At 42.9% G+C, this 18,151-nt stretch overlaps 2 protein-coding genes across 4 annotated transcripts in view; one reads left to right on the top strand and one right to left on the bottom strand.

The window, feature by feature from the left end:
* LOC133519349 (proteasome inhibitor PI31 subunit) overlaps positions 1–18,151 on the top strand; it is a 495,710-nt gene that overhangs the window by 391,730 nt on the left and 85,829 nt on the right. The window lies entirely within an intron of this gene.
* Positions 636–18,151, bottom strand: part of LOC133519348 (uncharacterized) — a 78,556-nt gene continuing 61,040 nt past the window's right edge. The window contains exons 4-8 of the mRNA XM_061853385.1: positions 16,190–16,346; positions 15,635–15,956; positions 14,656–14,812; positions 10,515–10,666; positions 636–6,643 (exon numbers count right to left, since the gene is read on the bottom strand). Coding sequence (XP_061709369.1) covers positions 6,635–6,643; positions 10,515–10,666; positions 14,656–14,812; positions 15,635–15,956; positions 16,190–16,346 — 797 coding nt within the window. The 3' untranslated portion in view covers positions 636–6,634. The remainder of the gene's footprint in view (positions 6,644–10,514; positions 10,667–14,655; positions 14,813–15,634; positions 15,957–16,189; positions 16,347–18,151) is intronic.

Raw genomic sequence — 18,151 nt, 5'->3', positions numbered from 1 at the left:
TTTTATTATCCTTTCATGTGTGGGATGGTATGCAGCACGACCACGGAAGATTTTAAAATTTCTTTTGCGGTACAAATTCACGAAAAAAAATGCTTTTATGTACTTGTATTTAAAAAAATTGACTCCTACGGTTTATGCACTGTGGTATAGGGGTCGTGGTCGTGCTGGGTAGAAGCTATCTGGCAGGACCATGCTTTATTTTATGACATAAGTGGTTAATTAATAATAGTTATTTGTGCAACAAGAGAGAAAAGTTAGCTTTTCTTGCGTGTTGATTTTGAGTCCCGAGGAAGCGAAAGAATCTTGAGCGTAGCGAGGGATTCAATAACACGAGATGTAAAATAACTTTACTCTCGTGTGACACATACAACTTTTCACCTCAGTAGTGAGAACATATTAAAGGTTAATAAATTCAACGTCAGGTAAAGTTTTTATTCCTGTATTCATGGCCTTCCCTAAATTAAAAAGCTACTTTGTCTCACTCCCTGGGATGAGGAAAGTCGCACTTTCCACTCTGGGGTGACGTAAGTAGGCTTGTCTGTGTCGGCCTTTCAAAGAACCCATTCTACACTGCACGGATAAAGAAATACCATTTTGTAGGTACAAGGATTAATAAAAATAAATAAAACAAGCTATAATTTTATTACTTCACTTTATTGCACCTATTGAAGTACACTTTCGTTGCTAACTTCGATGTTTCCACTATAATTATTACAACGATATTCCATACAAATGTACAGCTCGTACACACTTAGTACAAAAACGAGTTATCCTTGAAATTGTGAAATCAACCTCATGCACATACGCTTAAGGACGAACACTAGTTGTTGAATCTTAAATGTTATATCATAATATATAAAGGATCACCATACAAAAAATCGACAGAGGAATTTGAAACAATAGTCCAGGACATAAAGTCGATTTTGCTTTGATTTAAAGTCAAACGAAACAAAATAAAATACGCTATTTTACTTGAAAAAGGTTTAACCTTTTCGACGCCGTGTCAAACACAAAAGCTGTCACGCAGGTCACCGAATTGTGAAAACTGAAATTGAACTTTATGCATATGCACGTAGGCTATGTTGCTCCGTGGTCTGTGACGGATTAATCCGTCTTCGGCGTTGGACCTACGGTGCGGATATATCCGTCATTGGCGTCAAAAAGGTTAAATTTCATTGAAGTAATACATACGTAGTACTATAAGTAGAATCGTGGTAGGAAGTAGGTGGGAGTAGGAAGATAAATAAGATTTTATGACAAGTATAATAAAATTATTCGTTCATAGCGCTTATACACAGTTGGGGACAATTTATATTATTCGGTTAGCAAATTAAAAACCTATTACCAAAGAGAATTGATTGTAATAGAGAGGTAAAGTCTAAGAAAAAAAGGTGCCCCTTAGTTTGACAACTCAAACAGATGGCGCTGTACTGCGCCATATGTTTTGCGGTCACTGAATTAACAAACGTCAACTTTTGACAATCAGAGTTACCGCAAAATGTATGGAGCTGTACAGCGCGATCTCGTTTACCTGTCAAATTCGAAGCACGAATTGTGTAATGTGTTTGTTGTAGATTTTACCCATCTTACTCAATCAATGTATTATCTTTGCTATTATTTAGCAAGTCAGCATTTATCGCAGGAATTTATGTCCGTCTCTCTCCAACTTGTACAGTTAGAATGTAGAGGGATCTCAAAAAGTGGGGGAGGGGCGAATTAGGAAAGGGGAAACCACGATACATGCTGAAAAGCGTATTATAATAATTAATATTGTATTTAATGGAATTGGGCAAATATGAAAAACTGTACAAAGTTATTCTTCATTAAACATACTTAAATTGAAATAACCTGAAACTAATATATATTGATTAAGATGTGTAAAATCTGAGACAATTTCGTGCTTCGAATTTTACATGTAAACGTTGTCAAAAACTCTGATTGTCAAAAGTTGACGTTTTACAATTCAGTGACCGCAAAACATATGGCGCAGTACAGCGCCATCTGTTATGGATGTCAAACTAAGGGGCACGTTTTTTTTTCAGACTTTACCTCTATTACAATAATTTTTTTGCCCGAAGTGATAAAGGTCAATAAATCGAAAGAGCATAAAAATAATATGATTTTATACCTGACGTGTGGAACGATGGTACCTATGACAATTTTTTTTATATTCGGCGTAGCTGTCAAGAAAAAAGTTTGTACACATTGTTTCCTAGTTTAACACATTAATTTAATTCATAAAGATACGGTAAAAAATATTTCTTAATTTATTGTTTTAATTAAACCTATGCAAAAGAGATTTGAAGGAGCTGTCATAGGTACCATCATTTGATTTGATTACATTTTTAGCCATTTCGTCAAGCAAGACTCACGTATTACGTGGACAAGTTCATAGCCATAATGAACCATATTTCTACTAAAATAAAGTTGATATTAATTTTTTAGTAATTAGTGAGTTTTGCTTGTCACCTGACGATTTCTATTGAACCAAGTTGAATACTTTATTTACAAGTTGAATGCAATGCGAGGCACTGATAGTACTTATATTTTTTCCTTTAAAACAACAGTTCTTTATTCATACATTCGTCTTTGCAAGTTTCGCAACATATTACTTAACAAAAAATCAAAACCATACACAGAAACGAAAATATATATTTTCATATTTTTATTTGGTGTTGCGTTAATCTTATATTTTATCTTTTGAACAGTGAAAATGATAATTCTAAGACGTCAGTTGTTCGTTCGTTGAAATTCTTATATGTATGTATAATATTATTATATCGAGCTTGTGCATGGGGGCGAAAATGATCCTTTCAGGAATTCTCGGCTCCGTTCGGCTCGGCATTGCTCCGAGCAATTCTTAGGGTTGGCACAACTTGGCCTCCCTTTGCGTGCATAACCACAGATAAGATAACTTGAATTTTAACAACCCTAAATAGCCGATAGGGATTAGAAAGGGACAGCATGATTCGACCCTGAATCGCTGTCAAACTTCGGTTTTGTAGGAAGTTTATTTTCTGTACAATTACTTATTCTGTGCTTGTGCTCCATATTGCATGACCGTATTAAGGAACTCGTTATATCTATAAGTACATAATCTTACATTTACCATCGTATACTTTAAAAGCCTCCAAAATTCTTCAAATTAATAAAGGGTACATAAAAAAAAGTAAATAAAAACACATTAATTTGTACAAATCGTTCGCTTATGTACATTATGCACGGAATGTTTTTTAGGAATTTGTACATAATTGTAAAATTACAGTTAAATGTTTATTTATATAGTTTAGAGGCAATACATTCAGTATAATTAGTGCATAAAAGCTTAAACATTAGAAGATTAGGTACAGTAGAATCCGCTTATAATGACATCGAGGAGTGACAAACAAATCACACTAAGCGGATGTTATATAAAGCATAGTTGTATGTTATGTTTTTTTTTTCATGATAGAGGAAGCAAACGAGCAGGCGGATCACCTGATGCTAAGCGATTACCGCCGCCCATGGATGCAACACCAGAGGGATGTAAGTTCGTTGCCGACCTTTGTTACTAAGTTTTTAAAATTAATCTCTCATTGTGAGAGATGAGTTTTATTAAACTAGTAACAATTATCACCTTGTTACTGAGAATCAAAACTAAAATAACTTACACGCCACGTACGTGAGACGTGGTGATGAAAACGGTCACAAAAACCGTCGAATGTGTCAGTATAACCGGTCAGAATTTCACAAAACTAGGATTTATAGGTCATAGTAAGCAATATGTCACTATAAGCGAAGTCATCTTATCCAACTTTGTTACAAAGAATTTTATATGTAAACCAAACTTCGCACAGTAATCACGTCATAGTAAGAAGTTGGTATAAGCGGATTCCACTGTATAACTTATTGGGCAAGAAACTAACATTATATTATATTGCGATTCAAAATTGCTATTAGAACGAAAGACTGTCTTCGCCCCATCGAAAAAACTTAATGTTAAATTACAACCACAGTTACGTAAATAACAATTGAATAACACAACAATGCCTGAGTATTTTGAGCTATCAATAATTAAAAACAACTTTGCGACAGAAACTGAAAGCCCGACCAGAAATATATGATCATTGTCAAGAGGACGCTGTTATTCTCATGTATAGTGTTACAGTTCAGTTTAGTGTGAAAATTTTAGTTCCAGTGATCATATATTACTGGTCAGGCTTTACAAAATGTATTATAACCAGAGTTTGATTATATTCTGATACTGAACTAACTTAATCTACGCTTGCAAAAGTCAATTATGTGAGTAACTGTACTAATTTTGCTCAAAATAGTACGAGTGGCGATACATTAAAACACGACCGAAGGGAGTGTTTTATATCGACACGAGTTGAGAATAACCTATTCGCACATGTATCGTAGGTTTTACAGTACATATAGCCCTTTAAATGTTCGAGTCACATAATGTACTAATTATCGCACTAGTGCGGTAAAGTAGCGCCATATGTACTGTAAATATTTGTAGGGATCCCAAAGAAAAAAAAACTTCAGTTTTCTTTTCAACGAGACAAGACGACATTTTTAAACATGTTTCAAACTTAAAGAGCACTTTTGCCCAAATTGGTGTCAAATATTATGTGAAAATGCGAAAAATTTAATCCATTGGCTGAATTCGAATGAATAATACTTATTCCATCAAAATATATGAATATAACAAAATGATACTACTGGAAACGGAAACTAGTGTACAGTCAAGTTACATTAAAGCTAAAGAAATAACAAGTATCACAAGAAGTACGGAAGACGTGAAATGAAGCAATAGGGTTGTTTCCATCTACAAATCTTAGGGCAGAATTGTATCCCAATAAATTCTTTTGGATTATAAGAACATGTTAAACTACTTTTAGGGGACCTGTAATAACCATATTTTTGTAAATATTGAATTTAAAATATCTTTTGGCACACGTCACGTGACCAAACTCGAAACATTCTGATGACGTCACAACTCTCGGATTGACACTGTTGACAGTTAGGCGATAGACAACAAATGACAAATGTCAGTTGAGAGTTCGTATCTTCTACGTGCCTATGTAGTTATGTGTCAAACCGTAAACTGTGACGTCACACAATTTTCAAAGAGCGTTTTGGGCGCGAAAGCATCTGTCAAAATATATTTTGTTAATTTAACATATTTAAAGCCGTTTTTAGTATAAAAGTTGAATTTTAGGGCAACTTTTAGTTAATATCTATAGAACGTAATACGAGCGTTTCAAAAAATTGGAAACAACCCTATTGTATAAAGAACAAGAATAATTAGCAATTATGTTTGGCAAGATGAGTGTACTTAAGTTAAACAATTAAACATTTTATGTTATCCGCCATTTTTAAATCAGTTGACAAATAACAATCAACTTAAATCATTTTAACAGAATTGACATATCAGTGTAATTAAAAATATTACATTCAAAGGTTGATGTAGAAGCAAAGAGAATTGATTGTAATAGAGAGGTAAAGTCTAAGAAAAAAACGTGCCCCTTAGTTTGACATCCAAAACAGATGGCGCTGTACTGCGCCATACGTTTTGCGGCCACTGAATTGTCAAACGTCAACTTTTGACGCAAAATGTATGGCGCTGTAGAGCATCTCGTTTATCTGTCAAATTCGAAGCACGAATTGTCTTAAATTTTACACATCTTACTCAATTCAACTTTGGTAAAAGTACAAGAGTTTATGAGCAATTTTTTGTATTCTTGTCTTTTATAGGGACCGTGCGCGTTGGAGGGTCTGCCATCTTTTGGCCTGAATCGGAACAATAAACATGTAAATTTACACGTCACGTGTTTTCTTGTGCATAGTAGGTTCTGCCATCTTGTGGGCTACATCGGAACAATAAACATCACATTTACGCCTCGCGCCAAAAATCTGACGGCTCCTGTGCTGCCTCCTACAGTTCATGCACGCTCCCTATAAACTAATTGATAGCAGTGAGCTATATTAGTGACACCGCTACTATTGCTACAATTTTCTTAAATGATTAAATAAACATTACATAGTATATTAGTTACTGTTTATTGTACACACGGGATGTCATTATTTTTGTATTTTCGTGAGTCAAATAACAATACAGGAAATCTAAAATGTTATGTTAGACAAAGTAACGGTAACAATTCAAACGCCTTTTTATTTAATGATACCACGTCACGGTAAAATATACTCTTAAAAATTATTTTACCTTTCGCATTCATAAATATACTTGAAACCATTTTTTTTTTAAATTGTTTTCTATCTAATTTTGCATTGAACAAGTGTATTTTATTCCAGTTGGATAGTTTGTTGGCCCACGATTATATCCTCCTAAGGGCCACTTGCGTCATCAAGGGTTAGGTTAGGTAAGAATATCCAGAGATATCCAATTGAAATTTAGTTATCTACCTCTCTACCGTCCGAATATTAAAAAAAAGAGATAGAAAATCAGATAATGAGAATTTTAACTTCAATATTCACGGTAGGTCCTCTGCTTAAATATAAAGTCCTCGGGTCCAGTTGTAGGGAATCTGGCGTTGAAAAGTTAACCGTAAAAAATACCTGAGGAATGTGCGCGTGTCAGTATAGTCGGGCGACGCTGGACGGCTGCGAGCGGCGGAGCGCCATCTGCTTACATTACCTGGAAGTTATAACATTAACATCAACAATCAAATCAAAACATAAATTATTTATCGGTAAAAACACGGAATTTAAGCTCGTTACTTTCATAACAAAAGAATCCTTGCTCTAGACTTATGGATATTTTCTATTAAATCATCGTATAAATAATACCCATAATACAAGCTGTATTGAACTTACTGTAGAGCTAGATCAAATTGTGCAAGATTTGTTCCGTATTTATTTAAGGCTATAGCCATTGCTATGTATCAAATATAATTGATTGTAATAGAGAGGCAAAGTCTAAGAAAAAAACGTGCCCCTTAGTTTGACATCGAAAACAGATGGCGCTGTACTGCGCCATATGTTTTGCGGTCACTGAATTGTCAAACGTCAACTTTTGACGCAAAATGTATGGCGCTGTACAGCGCCATCTCGTTTGTGTGTTAAATTAGAAGCACGAAAATGTCTTAGATTTTACACATCTTATCAAATGCAAGATTGTACTTCAGGAAGGCAGTATGTACCTGCAGTATCTGCGAGGCCTCGAAGGCCGTGCCGGGCAGCAGCACGATGGGCGCGGCCTCCACGCTCAGCATGTTGTACTTCAGGAAGGCAGTATGTACCTGCAGTATCTGCGAGGCCTCGAAGGCCGTGCCGGGCAGCAGCACGATGGGCGCGGCCTCCACGCTCAGCATGTTGTACTTCAGGAAGGCAGTATGTACCTGCAGTATCTGCGAGGCCTCGAAGGCCGTGCCGGGCAGCAGCACGATGGGCGCGGCCTCCACGCTCAGCATGTTGTACTTCAGGAAGGCAGTATGTACCTGCAGTATCTGCGAGGCCTCGAAGGCCGTGCCGGGCAGCAGCACGATGGGCGCGGCCTCCACGCTCAGCATGTTGTACTTCAGGAAGGCAGTATGTACCTGCAGTATCTGCGAGGCCTCGAAGGCCGTGCCGGGCAGCAGCACGATGGGCGCGGCCTCCACGCTCAGCATGTTGTACTTCAGGAAGGCAGTATGTACCTGCAGTATCTGCGAGGCCTCGAAGGCCGTGCCGGGCAGCAGCACGATGGGCGCGGCCTCCACGCTCAGCATGTTGTACTTCAGGAAGGCAGTATGTACCTGCAGTATCTGCGAGGCCTCGAAGGCCGTGCCGGGCAGCAGCACGATGGGCGCGGCCTCCACGCTCAGCATGTTGTACTTCAGGAAGGCAGTATGTACCTGCAGTATCTGCGAGGCCTCGAAGGCCGTGCCGGGCAGCAGCACGATGGGCGCGGCCTCCACGCTCAGCATGTTGTACTTCAGGAAGGCAGTATGTACCTGCAGTATCTGCGAGGCCTCGAAGGCCGTGCCGGGCAGCAGCACGATGGGCGCGGCCTCCACGCTCAGCATGTTGTACTTCAGGAAGGCAGTATGTACCTGCAGTATCTGCGAGGCCTCGAAGGCCGTGTTGGGCAGCAGCACGATGGGCGCGGCCTCCACGCTCAGCATGTTGTACTTCAGGAAGGCAGTATGTACCTGCAGTATCTGCGAGGCCTCGAAGGCCGCGCCGGGCAGCAGCACGATGGGCGCGGCCTCCACGCTCAGCATGTTGTACTTCAGGAAGGCAGTATGTACCTGCAGTATCTGCGAGGCCTCGAAGGCCGTGCCGGGCAGCAGCACGATGGGCGCGGCCTCCACGCTCAGCATGTTGTACTTCAGGAAGGCAGTATGTACCTGCAGTATCTGCGAGGCCTCGAAGGCCGTGCCGGGCAGCAGCACGATGGGCGCGGCCTCCACGCTCAGCATGTTGTACTTCAGGAAGGCAGTATGTACCTGCAGTATCTGCGAGGCCTCGAAGGCCGTGCCGGGCAGCAGCACGATGGGCGCGGCCTCCACGCTCAGCATGTTGTACTTCAGGAAGGCAGTATGTACCTGCAGTATCTGCGAGGCCTCGAAGGCCGTGCCGGGCAGCAGCACGATGGGCGCGGCCTCCACGCTCAGCATGTTGTACTTCAGGAAGGCAGTATGTACCTGCAGTATCTGCGAGGCCTCGAAGGCCGTGCCGGGCAGCAGCACGATGGGCGCGGCCTCCACGCTCAGCATGTTGTACTTCAGGAAGGCAGTATGTACCTGCAGTATCTGCGAGGCCTCGAAGGCCGTGCCGGGCAGCAGCACGATGGGCGCGGCCTCCACGCTCAGCATGTTGTACTTCAGGAAGGCAGTATGTACCTGCAGTATCTGCGAGGCCTCGAAGGCCGTGCCGGGCAGCAGCACGATGGGCGCGGCCTCCACGCTCAGCATGTTGTACTTCAGGAAGGCAGTATGTACCTGCAGTATCTGCGAGGCCTCGAAGGCCGTGCCGGGCAGCAGCACGATGGGCGCGGCCTCCACGCTCAGCATGTTGTACTTCAGGAAGGCAGTATGTACCTGCAGTATCTGCGAGGCCTCGAAGGCCGTGCCGGGCAGCAGCACGATGGGCGCGGCCTCCACGCTCAGCATGTTGTACTTCAGGAAGGCAGTATGTACCTGCAGTATCTGCGAGGCCTCGAAGGCCGTGCCGGGCAGCAGCACGATGGGCGCGGCCTCCACGCTCAGCATGTTGTACTTCAGGAAGGCAGTATGTACCTGCAGTATCTGCGAGGCCTCGAAGGCCGTGCCGGGCAGCAGCACGATGGGCGCGGCCTGCACGCTCAGCATGTTGTACTTCAGGAAGGCAGTATGTACCTGCAGTATCTGCGAGGCCTCGAAGGCCGTGCCGGGCAGCAGCACGATGGGCGCGGCCTCCACGCTCAGCATGTTGTACTTCAGGAAGGCAGTATGTACCTGCAGTATCTGCGAGGCCTCGAAGGCCGTGCCGGGCAGCAGCACGATGGGCGCGGCCTCCACGCTCAGCATGTTGTACTTCAGGAAGGCAGTATGTACCTGCAGTATCTGCGAGGCCTCGAAGGCCGTGCCGGGCAGCAGCACGATGGGCGCGGCCTCCACGCTCAGCATGTTGTACTTCAGGAAGGCAGTATGTACCTGCAGTATCTGCGAGGCCTCGAAGGCCGTGCCGGGCAGCAGCACGATGGGCGCGGCCTCCACGCTCAGCATGTTGTACTTCAGGAAGGCAGTATGTACCTGCAGTATCTGCGAGGCCTCGAAGGCCGTGCCGGGCAGCAGCACGATGGGCGCGGCCTCCACGCTCAGCATGTTGTACTTCAGGAAGGCAGTATGTACCTGCAGTATCTGCGAGGCCTCGAAGGCCGTGCCGGGCAGCAGCACGATGGGCGCGGCCTCCACGCTCAGCATGTTGTACTTCAGGAAGGCAGTATGTACCTGCAGTATCTGCGAGGCCTCGAAGGCCGTGCCGGGCAGCAGCACGATGGGCGCGGCCTCCACGCTCAGCATGTTGTACTTCAGGAAGGCAGTATGTACCTGCAGTATCTGCGAGGCCTCGAAGGCCGTGCCGGGCAGCAGCACGATGGGCGCGGCCTCCACGCTCAGCATGTTGTACTTCAGGAAGGCAGTATGTACCTGCAGTATCTGCGAGGCCTCGAAGGCCGTGCCGGGCAGCAGCACGATGGGCGCGGCCTCCACGCTCAGCATGTTGTACTTCAGGAAGGCAGTATGTACCTGCAGTATCTGCGAGGCCTCGAAGGCCGTGCCGGGCAGCAGCACGATGGGCGCGGCCTCCACGCTCAGCATGTTGTACTTCAGGAAGGCAGTATGTACCTGCAGTATCTGCGAGGCCTCGAAGGCCGTGCCGGGCAGCAGCACGATGGGCGCGGCCTCCACGATCAGCATGTTGTACTTCAGGAAGGCAGTATGTACCTGCAGTATCTGCGAGGCCTCGAAGGCCGTGCCGGGCAGCAGCACGATGGGCGCGGCCTGCACGCTCAGCATGTTGTACTTCAGGAAGGCAGTATGTACCTGCAGTATCTGCGAGGCCTCGAAGGCCGTGCCGGGCAGCAGCACGATGGGCGCGGCGACGCGCGCCGCCTCCACGCACACCATGTTGGGGAACTCGTCGTCGCCGAAGTCGGGGATCTCCTTGGCGTAGTCCGCCCAGGGGTTCCAGATCACTGAAATATAACGATCAATTCATCATTATTATCACCTATGTATTTTGGTGTTTAGGTTTAGTCATGCACTGCGAAGTGAATATGTTAGTCGCACTGAAGAACTTAACGTGGTCAATCACATGCCATATATGAAGGCTGCAGCCGGCGCGTGTGCCCCGGCGCGCCGCCAACCCGCGTGCTGCAAAAGATCGAGCGCGCAGAGCTATGCGTTCGAAATAGAATTTCGCTGGCTCGCGCGCGCAACGTAGCACGTCAGGTCCGTCTAGCAACACGACTTGCCCCGCACTGACTATACGGACGAGAGCGGGGGAATGGTACGAACCTAGGCGGAATTAAGGTATATTTTTTTAAGAATTGAGGCATAGTTTAATGAATTTGCGAAAAGCAAGAAAACCAAATCATTTTATAGTGTTGTGTGAGAAAGATTGTAAAGTTTCATATATTTACGATAAAATTTGCAGTAGTAATAAGGATACAACTGAAAGAAATAGGGGTGACTTGAAGATTTTTTTTCTTCAATTATTTAAATTAAAATGTATTTCCAGAAAAACTATATCATTTCTCATATCTTGCAGATTGTAATTTTTTTTTTGCTCAGAAAGTGTCATGTTTAATATAAAAAATGGTTCAAAGTAACTCAGTTTTACGGTATTTTGCGGGCGGAGGGCACCTTTATACGCTGTCAGCAGAGATTACAGAAGGGTTTATCGGCACCAGAATTGAGACATACCAATACTTTTAAAAGCACAAAAATAATAATAATACATAGTACAGTCGCGAGCTTTAATTTAGGACCCACCTAAAGTTGAATATCGTGTAGCAAACTGACGCTATTTAGAGCTAATATTTTAACGCAGTGTCATAGATATAATGTTTACCATCGACAAGTTGGACAACTTAAGTTTACGTTTCTAGGGGCAACCGCTCAATTACGTCAACCGGGCGGAACGAGCGCAAACGATCATTTCCGATTTTTTCCGAGTAATTGTCACTTAGGCAATGGGGTTTTTGGCCTTGTCTTCTATCCGGCAGTATTTATTTTATTGTTCGTGATACGAAAAAAAATAACAGTAAAAATTATTACCTTTATTATAACATATTAAACTTTTTTATTATTAATTTTTATTATGACACAAAACTCAATCTTATCACAACTATATATATAGACAGCATTATTAGCGGTGCAGGGCTATAACCGCGAAAATCGAAGTTCGTCAATTGCGGGCATTTTTCTCTGTCACTATAATTACTTCTTAGTGAGAATAAAAGAGAAATATCCCCGCAATTTGCGAATTTCGGTTTTCGCGGTAGGCCCACTGAAAACACTATCGCCGAAGGCCAAAACGAAAATAAATTACACCTAACTACTCCTCTCCAATTTTTACGCTAAATATTCAAAACCGCGTATATCCACCTTGGTTGTCAATAACGGCCTGGAGCCGGTCACGCATGGATCCAATCAATTTGTGACATATGTCAGTGCCCCTAAAACTTTCCCAGACTGTGTGGCAGTGATCTATAAGTGCTTCTCTAGCTCTTTCGTTTCGATTTGACCATTTTTGGACCATTAAGCCCCATAAATTTTCGATTGGGTTTAAATCGGCACACTTTGCAGGCCACGGAATAACATTTAAATTTGCTCTGTTATTGTTGAACCAATTTCCAACGATTCTTGCAGTATGAATGGTTGCGTTATCTTGAACAAAATTTATTCTAGCGACTTCTTCTTGTGGATAATATAATCGCAATGTCGGAAGCACACTCTCGTCCAATAAATCAACATAATCCTGAGCAGTGGCTCTGGGTGGTAAATTTACAAGTTCTCCAATGCCTCCTGAACTAATCCAGCCACACATGTTCGCTGTAATGCGACCAGACGCGTTGTTAGCTATTACGTGGTCTTCCATGTATCGCGTCTTGTCAGTCCGCCACAAATGTAGTCTGCCCGTTTGGGAAGATAGAAAAGTCTTTTCATCGATGAAAGCCGTAGTCGTCCAATCAAAATTTAGATATTGACGTGCGAAAATAAGTCGAGCAGCTTTATGGTTATCCGTCAAGGCAATTTTTTTTGCAGGCCGTCTATGATGCAGTCCCATAGCGTGTAAATGCCTTCTAACTGTTGAAGGGTGGACTTCAAACGTTTCCGCAAAATGGCTCGTCGGTGTAAAGGCGTTCATCATGTATTGCCTTTGCATCAGGCGGCTCTGCTCTTGCGTTATAACGTGCGGGCGATGGTTGTTTCGCCGTAAGTCAATAAGATTTCCCTCGTTCCCGTGACGTCGAACCCAACGGCGAACTGTGTTTCTAGTCACATTTGTTTGTCGTGATATCTCGTGAATGCCTACTCCTTGTTCGTGCAAATCAATAATTTGAAGTCTTACTTGATCACGATTAGCCGCGAGCATGCTTATTATTTGCAAAATTATATTTCGTGAAAATGTCACTTTAAACATCAAAATAATTTTCTTGACTGACACTGACACATGTTCGTAATTAGAAAACCGTAGTGATAGCTTTTTACAAAGAGGTTATCATTTCAAGGGTCGATTCAATAAGACATTTAAATGTCTTAACTTGACATTTCAACACTATCGAACTGAAGTTTCGACCTTATTGCATTATGGATATTCTAACAACATTTAATGGAAATGGGTCCCAAATTAAAGCTCGTGACTGTACCTTAATAACCAAAACAATTGAGTGTGGTTTAGACTCCGTTGTAATACTACACACTTTCCTTCCGCTGACGACATTGGTGATGTGTTCCTGCATCGTGTTCTGGTAGATGCTGTCCCACTCGTTGACGACTGTTCGAGTCAGGTAGAATATGCGATACATACCGGTGTCAGGGAAATGGTACTCCTGTATGCGCATCTTGCCGCTAACGACGGTGGTGATGATCTGTTCTTGCATAGTGTTTTGGTAGATGCCGTCCCACTCGTTGATGACTGTTAGAGTCGGGTAGACTGTGCGATACATACCGGTGTCAGGGAAGTTGTACTTCTGTATACACATCTTGCGACCGCTGACGACGTTAGTGATGATGTGTTCTTGCATCGTGTTCAATTAGATGCAGTCCCACTCGTTGATGACTGTTAGAGTCAGGTAGACTGTGCGATACATACCGGTGTCAGGGAAGTTGTACTTCTGTATACACATCTTGCGACCGCTGACGACGTTAGTGATGATGTGTTCTTGCATCGTGTTCAATTAGATGCAGTCCCACTCGTTGATGACTGTTAGAGTCAGGTAGACTGTGCGATACATACCGGTGTCAGGGAAGTTGTACTTCTGTATACACATCTTGCGGCCGCTGACGACGTTAGTGATGATGTGTTCTTGCATCGTGTTCAATTAGATGCAGTCCTACTCGTTGATGACTGTTAGAGTCAGGTAGACAGTGAGATATATACCGGTGTCAGGGAAGTTGTACTTCTGTATCCGCATCTTGCGGCCGCTGACGACGTTGGTAATGATGTGTTCTTGCATCGTCTTCTGTTAGATGCGGTCTCACTCGTTGATGACTGTTAGAGTCAGGTAGACTGTGCGATACATACCGGTGTCAGGGAAGTTGTACTTCTGTATCCGCATCTTGCGGCCGCTGACGACGTTGGTGATGATGTGTTCTTGCATCGTGTTCTGTTAGATGCGGTCTCACTCGTTGATGACTGTTAGAGTCAGGTAGACTGTGCGATACATACCGGTGTCAGGGAAGTTGTACTTCTGTATCCGCATCTTGCGGCCGCTGACGACGTTGGTGATGATGTGTTCTTGGATCGTGTTCAATAAGATGCAGTCCCACTCGTTGATGACTGTTAGAGTCAGGTAGACTGTGCGATACATACCGGTGTCAGGGAAGTTGTACTTCTGTATCCGCATCTTGCGGCCGCTGACGACGTTGGTGATGATGTGTTCTTGCATCGTGTTCTGTTGGATGCGGTCTCACTCGTTGATGACTGTTACAGTCAGGTAGACTGTGCGATACATACCGGTGTCAGGGAAGTTGTACTTCTGTATCCGCATCTTGCGGCCGCTGACGACGTTAGTGATGATGTGTTCTTGCATAGTGTTTTGGTAGATGCGGTCCGTCCATTCGTTAATAGTGACGACTTCCCGGGTTTCTTGGTACACTGTGCCTTCCCGCGTCTGGAATTTAGTTCCAATTAGTAAATGTAAACAGAAATATCCAGAGTAACAATAGGGTTGACCCAGAAATTCAAAATTTTGAAGCCGGGTTTTTTATAATTATCCACCTATAGTGATTCGAAGTTTGAACATTGCAACCTTCTCTCTTATGTATTTTATAGTCACGCTAGGATATTAATCGCAAAATTGCACTTTAGCCCTAGTCAAAATTAGAAAGCAGTAGGATATTAGACTCGTACATACGAAGTGTTTTATCAAATTCTGCGAACTCAATATGTAAGTCATAAATGTCATAATGATATTTATAGGACCAATAACGATATGGACAAGACAAATGATTGCACTTTAAAAAGCATCGATCTGATAAGTCAAAATATATTAAAAAGGTTTTTTTTTTCGCTATTTCGGGGTTGATTCTATCGTAGAAGGTGTTTAATATGGCATAGTGAATTTGCGGGGTAACCCGCCGTGTATTTACCTAAGGAAAAAATTGAAAAGACACCCAATATAAAGCATTTAGCCGCACATAAAAAAACAAACCTTGGCAATGATCATGCAGCCGTGCATGCCGGTGATCTGGCAGCGACGCACTTCGGGGACCTTGAAGTACGTGTGATGTAGGAGCTGGCAGCTGAACGTTAGTTCCTTGCTGGGGTTGTAACCGATGGTTAAGTAACGAACCTTGTCAATGAAAATGCAGCCGTGCATGCCAGTGATCTGGCAGCGGCGCACGTCGGGCACCTTGAAGTACGTGTGAAGTAGGAGCTGGCAGCTGAACGTTAGGTCCTTGCTGGGGTTGTAACCGATGGTTAAGTAACGAACCTTGTCAATGAACATGCAGCCGTGCATGCCAGTGATCTGGCAGCGGCGCACGTCGGGCACCTTGAAGTACGTGTGAAGTAGGAGCTGGCAGCTGAACGTTAGTTCCTTGCTGGGGTTGTAACCGATGGTTAAGTAACGAACCTTGTCAATGAACATGCAGCCGTGCATGCCAGTGATCTGGCAGCGGCGCACGTCGGGCACCTTGAAGTACGTGTGAAGTAGGAGCTGGCAGCTGAACGTTAGTTCCTTGCTGGGGTTGTACACGCCGATGTTGAAGTGGAGTTCCTTCTCTCGGAGGATCAGTCGGTACGTCAGTCTGAACCTGCAAAGATTGTCCGTATTTGTTATTAAGTGTCTGTAATTACTGATTTGTAGCAGTAAGTTGTTATACAAACTTACAAGCGGGGCTATGATGGCCGCACCAACTTCAATATTTGTCGTTGTTAAACTGCGCGCTGTCACGCTGTACAGTTGAGTCTCTCGCGGTGCAATAGCCGTGGGGTCATTTTTGAGTTCTAGTCAGGCTTGTATAGATTCTAGCTCGTTGGTACTCACTGGAAGTGCCACATGGAGCGTGTGAAGTCGTCGTCTATGAGACAGAGCACGGCCTCCACGTCGCCGCTGGGGAGCCGCTCCGGCGCCTTCTCGAGGTGCCAGCGCGCTATCCGCGCGAAGCCGTGCTGCGGTCCGAATGCCCATTGTCCGAATTGAGCTGCAACATGAAGATATGAATGCTTCATGAGCATTTCTTGAAACCTTAATAGGGATGGATGGGGGCATATCTATGTGCCACCATAAATTAGAGACTTTATTCTAAATTTTCCAGTTCAATTTTGAGTAATTTTTAATTTTTTTCTGCCTTAAAAAATTGTCAATTTTCTTAAATCAGATTTTTATGTTATTTTTACTCAGAATCACGAGCTCTTTCGATCCTATAAAAAAATTGTCCGTAAGTTATTTCCTATTGTGTTACCACAATTCCGTATACTTTGTATGACGGTAACAAAAAGGAAATTTTCAAATGTATTGAATTTACCCTCCGAAGTTGTGAACTCTTGTAGTGTGAATCAATTTAAAAACAATCTTGACAGACTATCTAAGCAGTGAAATCGTGTAGTGAACTCTGATTTAGACGTACCAGCATCAGCTGCCTGTCTTAAACCAAATAATAATAATAATAATTTTCGGACATCATTTTGACTGTTGGGATAGAAAGAGTTCTTATATAACAAAGTAAATATGTATATATCTATAAGCAAAGAGAAGTGATTGTAATAGCAAGGTCAAAGTCTAAGTAAAAAATGTGCCCCTTAGTTAGACATCCCAAACAGCGCTGTACTGCGCCATATGTTTTGCGGTCACTGAATTGTCAAACGTCAATTTTTACAACCAGAGTTACCGCAAAATGTATGGCGCTGTACAGCGCGATCTTGTTTACTTATCAAATTCGAACAACGAAATCGTCTTAGATTTTACGCATCTTATTCAATCAACGTATCATTTATATAATTATGTATATCGTCGGCTAGTACCCATAGCACAAGCTTTGCTTAGTTTGGGGCTAGGTCAGCATCATCATCATATCGGCCTTTTATCGCCCACTGCTGAGTATAGGCCTCTCTTCTAGTACGCCACTTATCCCGGTCCCGAGCCAATCTCATCCAGAAGTGACCCGAAGTCTTCCGAATGTCGTCCACCCAACGAGCCAACGGACGCCAGGCACTCCTTTCGTCTGAAAGCGGCCACCATTCCGTTAGCATTTTGGCCCACCTGCCATCACTCTGCCTGGCAACATGTCCCGCCCAGCTCCATTTTAATTTGGTAATGACATTCCTCACTCGGTCTTGAAGTTTGATGCCGATGGGGCTAGGTATATCAATGTAAGATTGTCCCCAAATATAAAAAAACCCTAAAAAGGTATCCATACATTAAATCAGTATTCAATATCACCACCTGTGCATTCAATATTCAATAGGTATCGTAACTTCATAACCAAGACTTAAGTATGGTAAATCAATAAATTAGTATGACTCCAGTATTACTTCGTCGCCTATTTACGAGTATTGCAAAAAAAAACTTCCAAGTGCACGTGCACGGAGACAATAATAATAACCATATAATTCTATGTGCATTCAGTACCAATTACATACGATAGCTATAATAAATTTGTACAACTCCAATAATTTTACTTTTTCATGAAATTAACGCAATAAACATTGAAATAACGGTATAATTTTATGTGTTCTATTGCCAACAATCAGTTCATGGTATTATCATGCAGTATTATACTACGACTTATTATTTACGTTATGCAATAACAATGTGATTTGACATAATGCCTAAGGAATAATAAAATGGGTGACACTAAATGTCCTGACAAAGTGACCCTTTTTATTGTTTTTGAGAGATTTGCCATGATGAAAATGGAAAAAGAAACTTGGGACACTATTTCTCTAATACCCATGGATTGAAAAAGTGGAAAAAACCGTGATTTAGACAACACAAACAATTATACAA

The sequence above is a fragment of the Cydia pomonella genome, chromosome 6 (genome assembly GCF_033807575.1).
Source record: "Cydia pomonella isolate Wapato2018A chromosome 6, ilCydPomo1, whole genome shotgun sequence".
Classification (NCBI taxonomy): Eukaryota; Metazoa; Arthropoda; class Insecta; order Lepidoptera; family Tortricidae; genus Cydia; species Cydia pomonella.
This window is presented reverse-complemented; position numbering and strand designations above follow the sequence as displayed.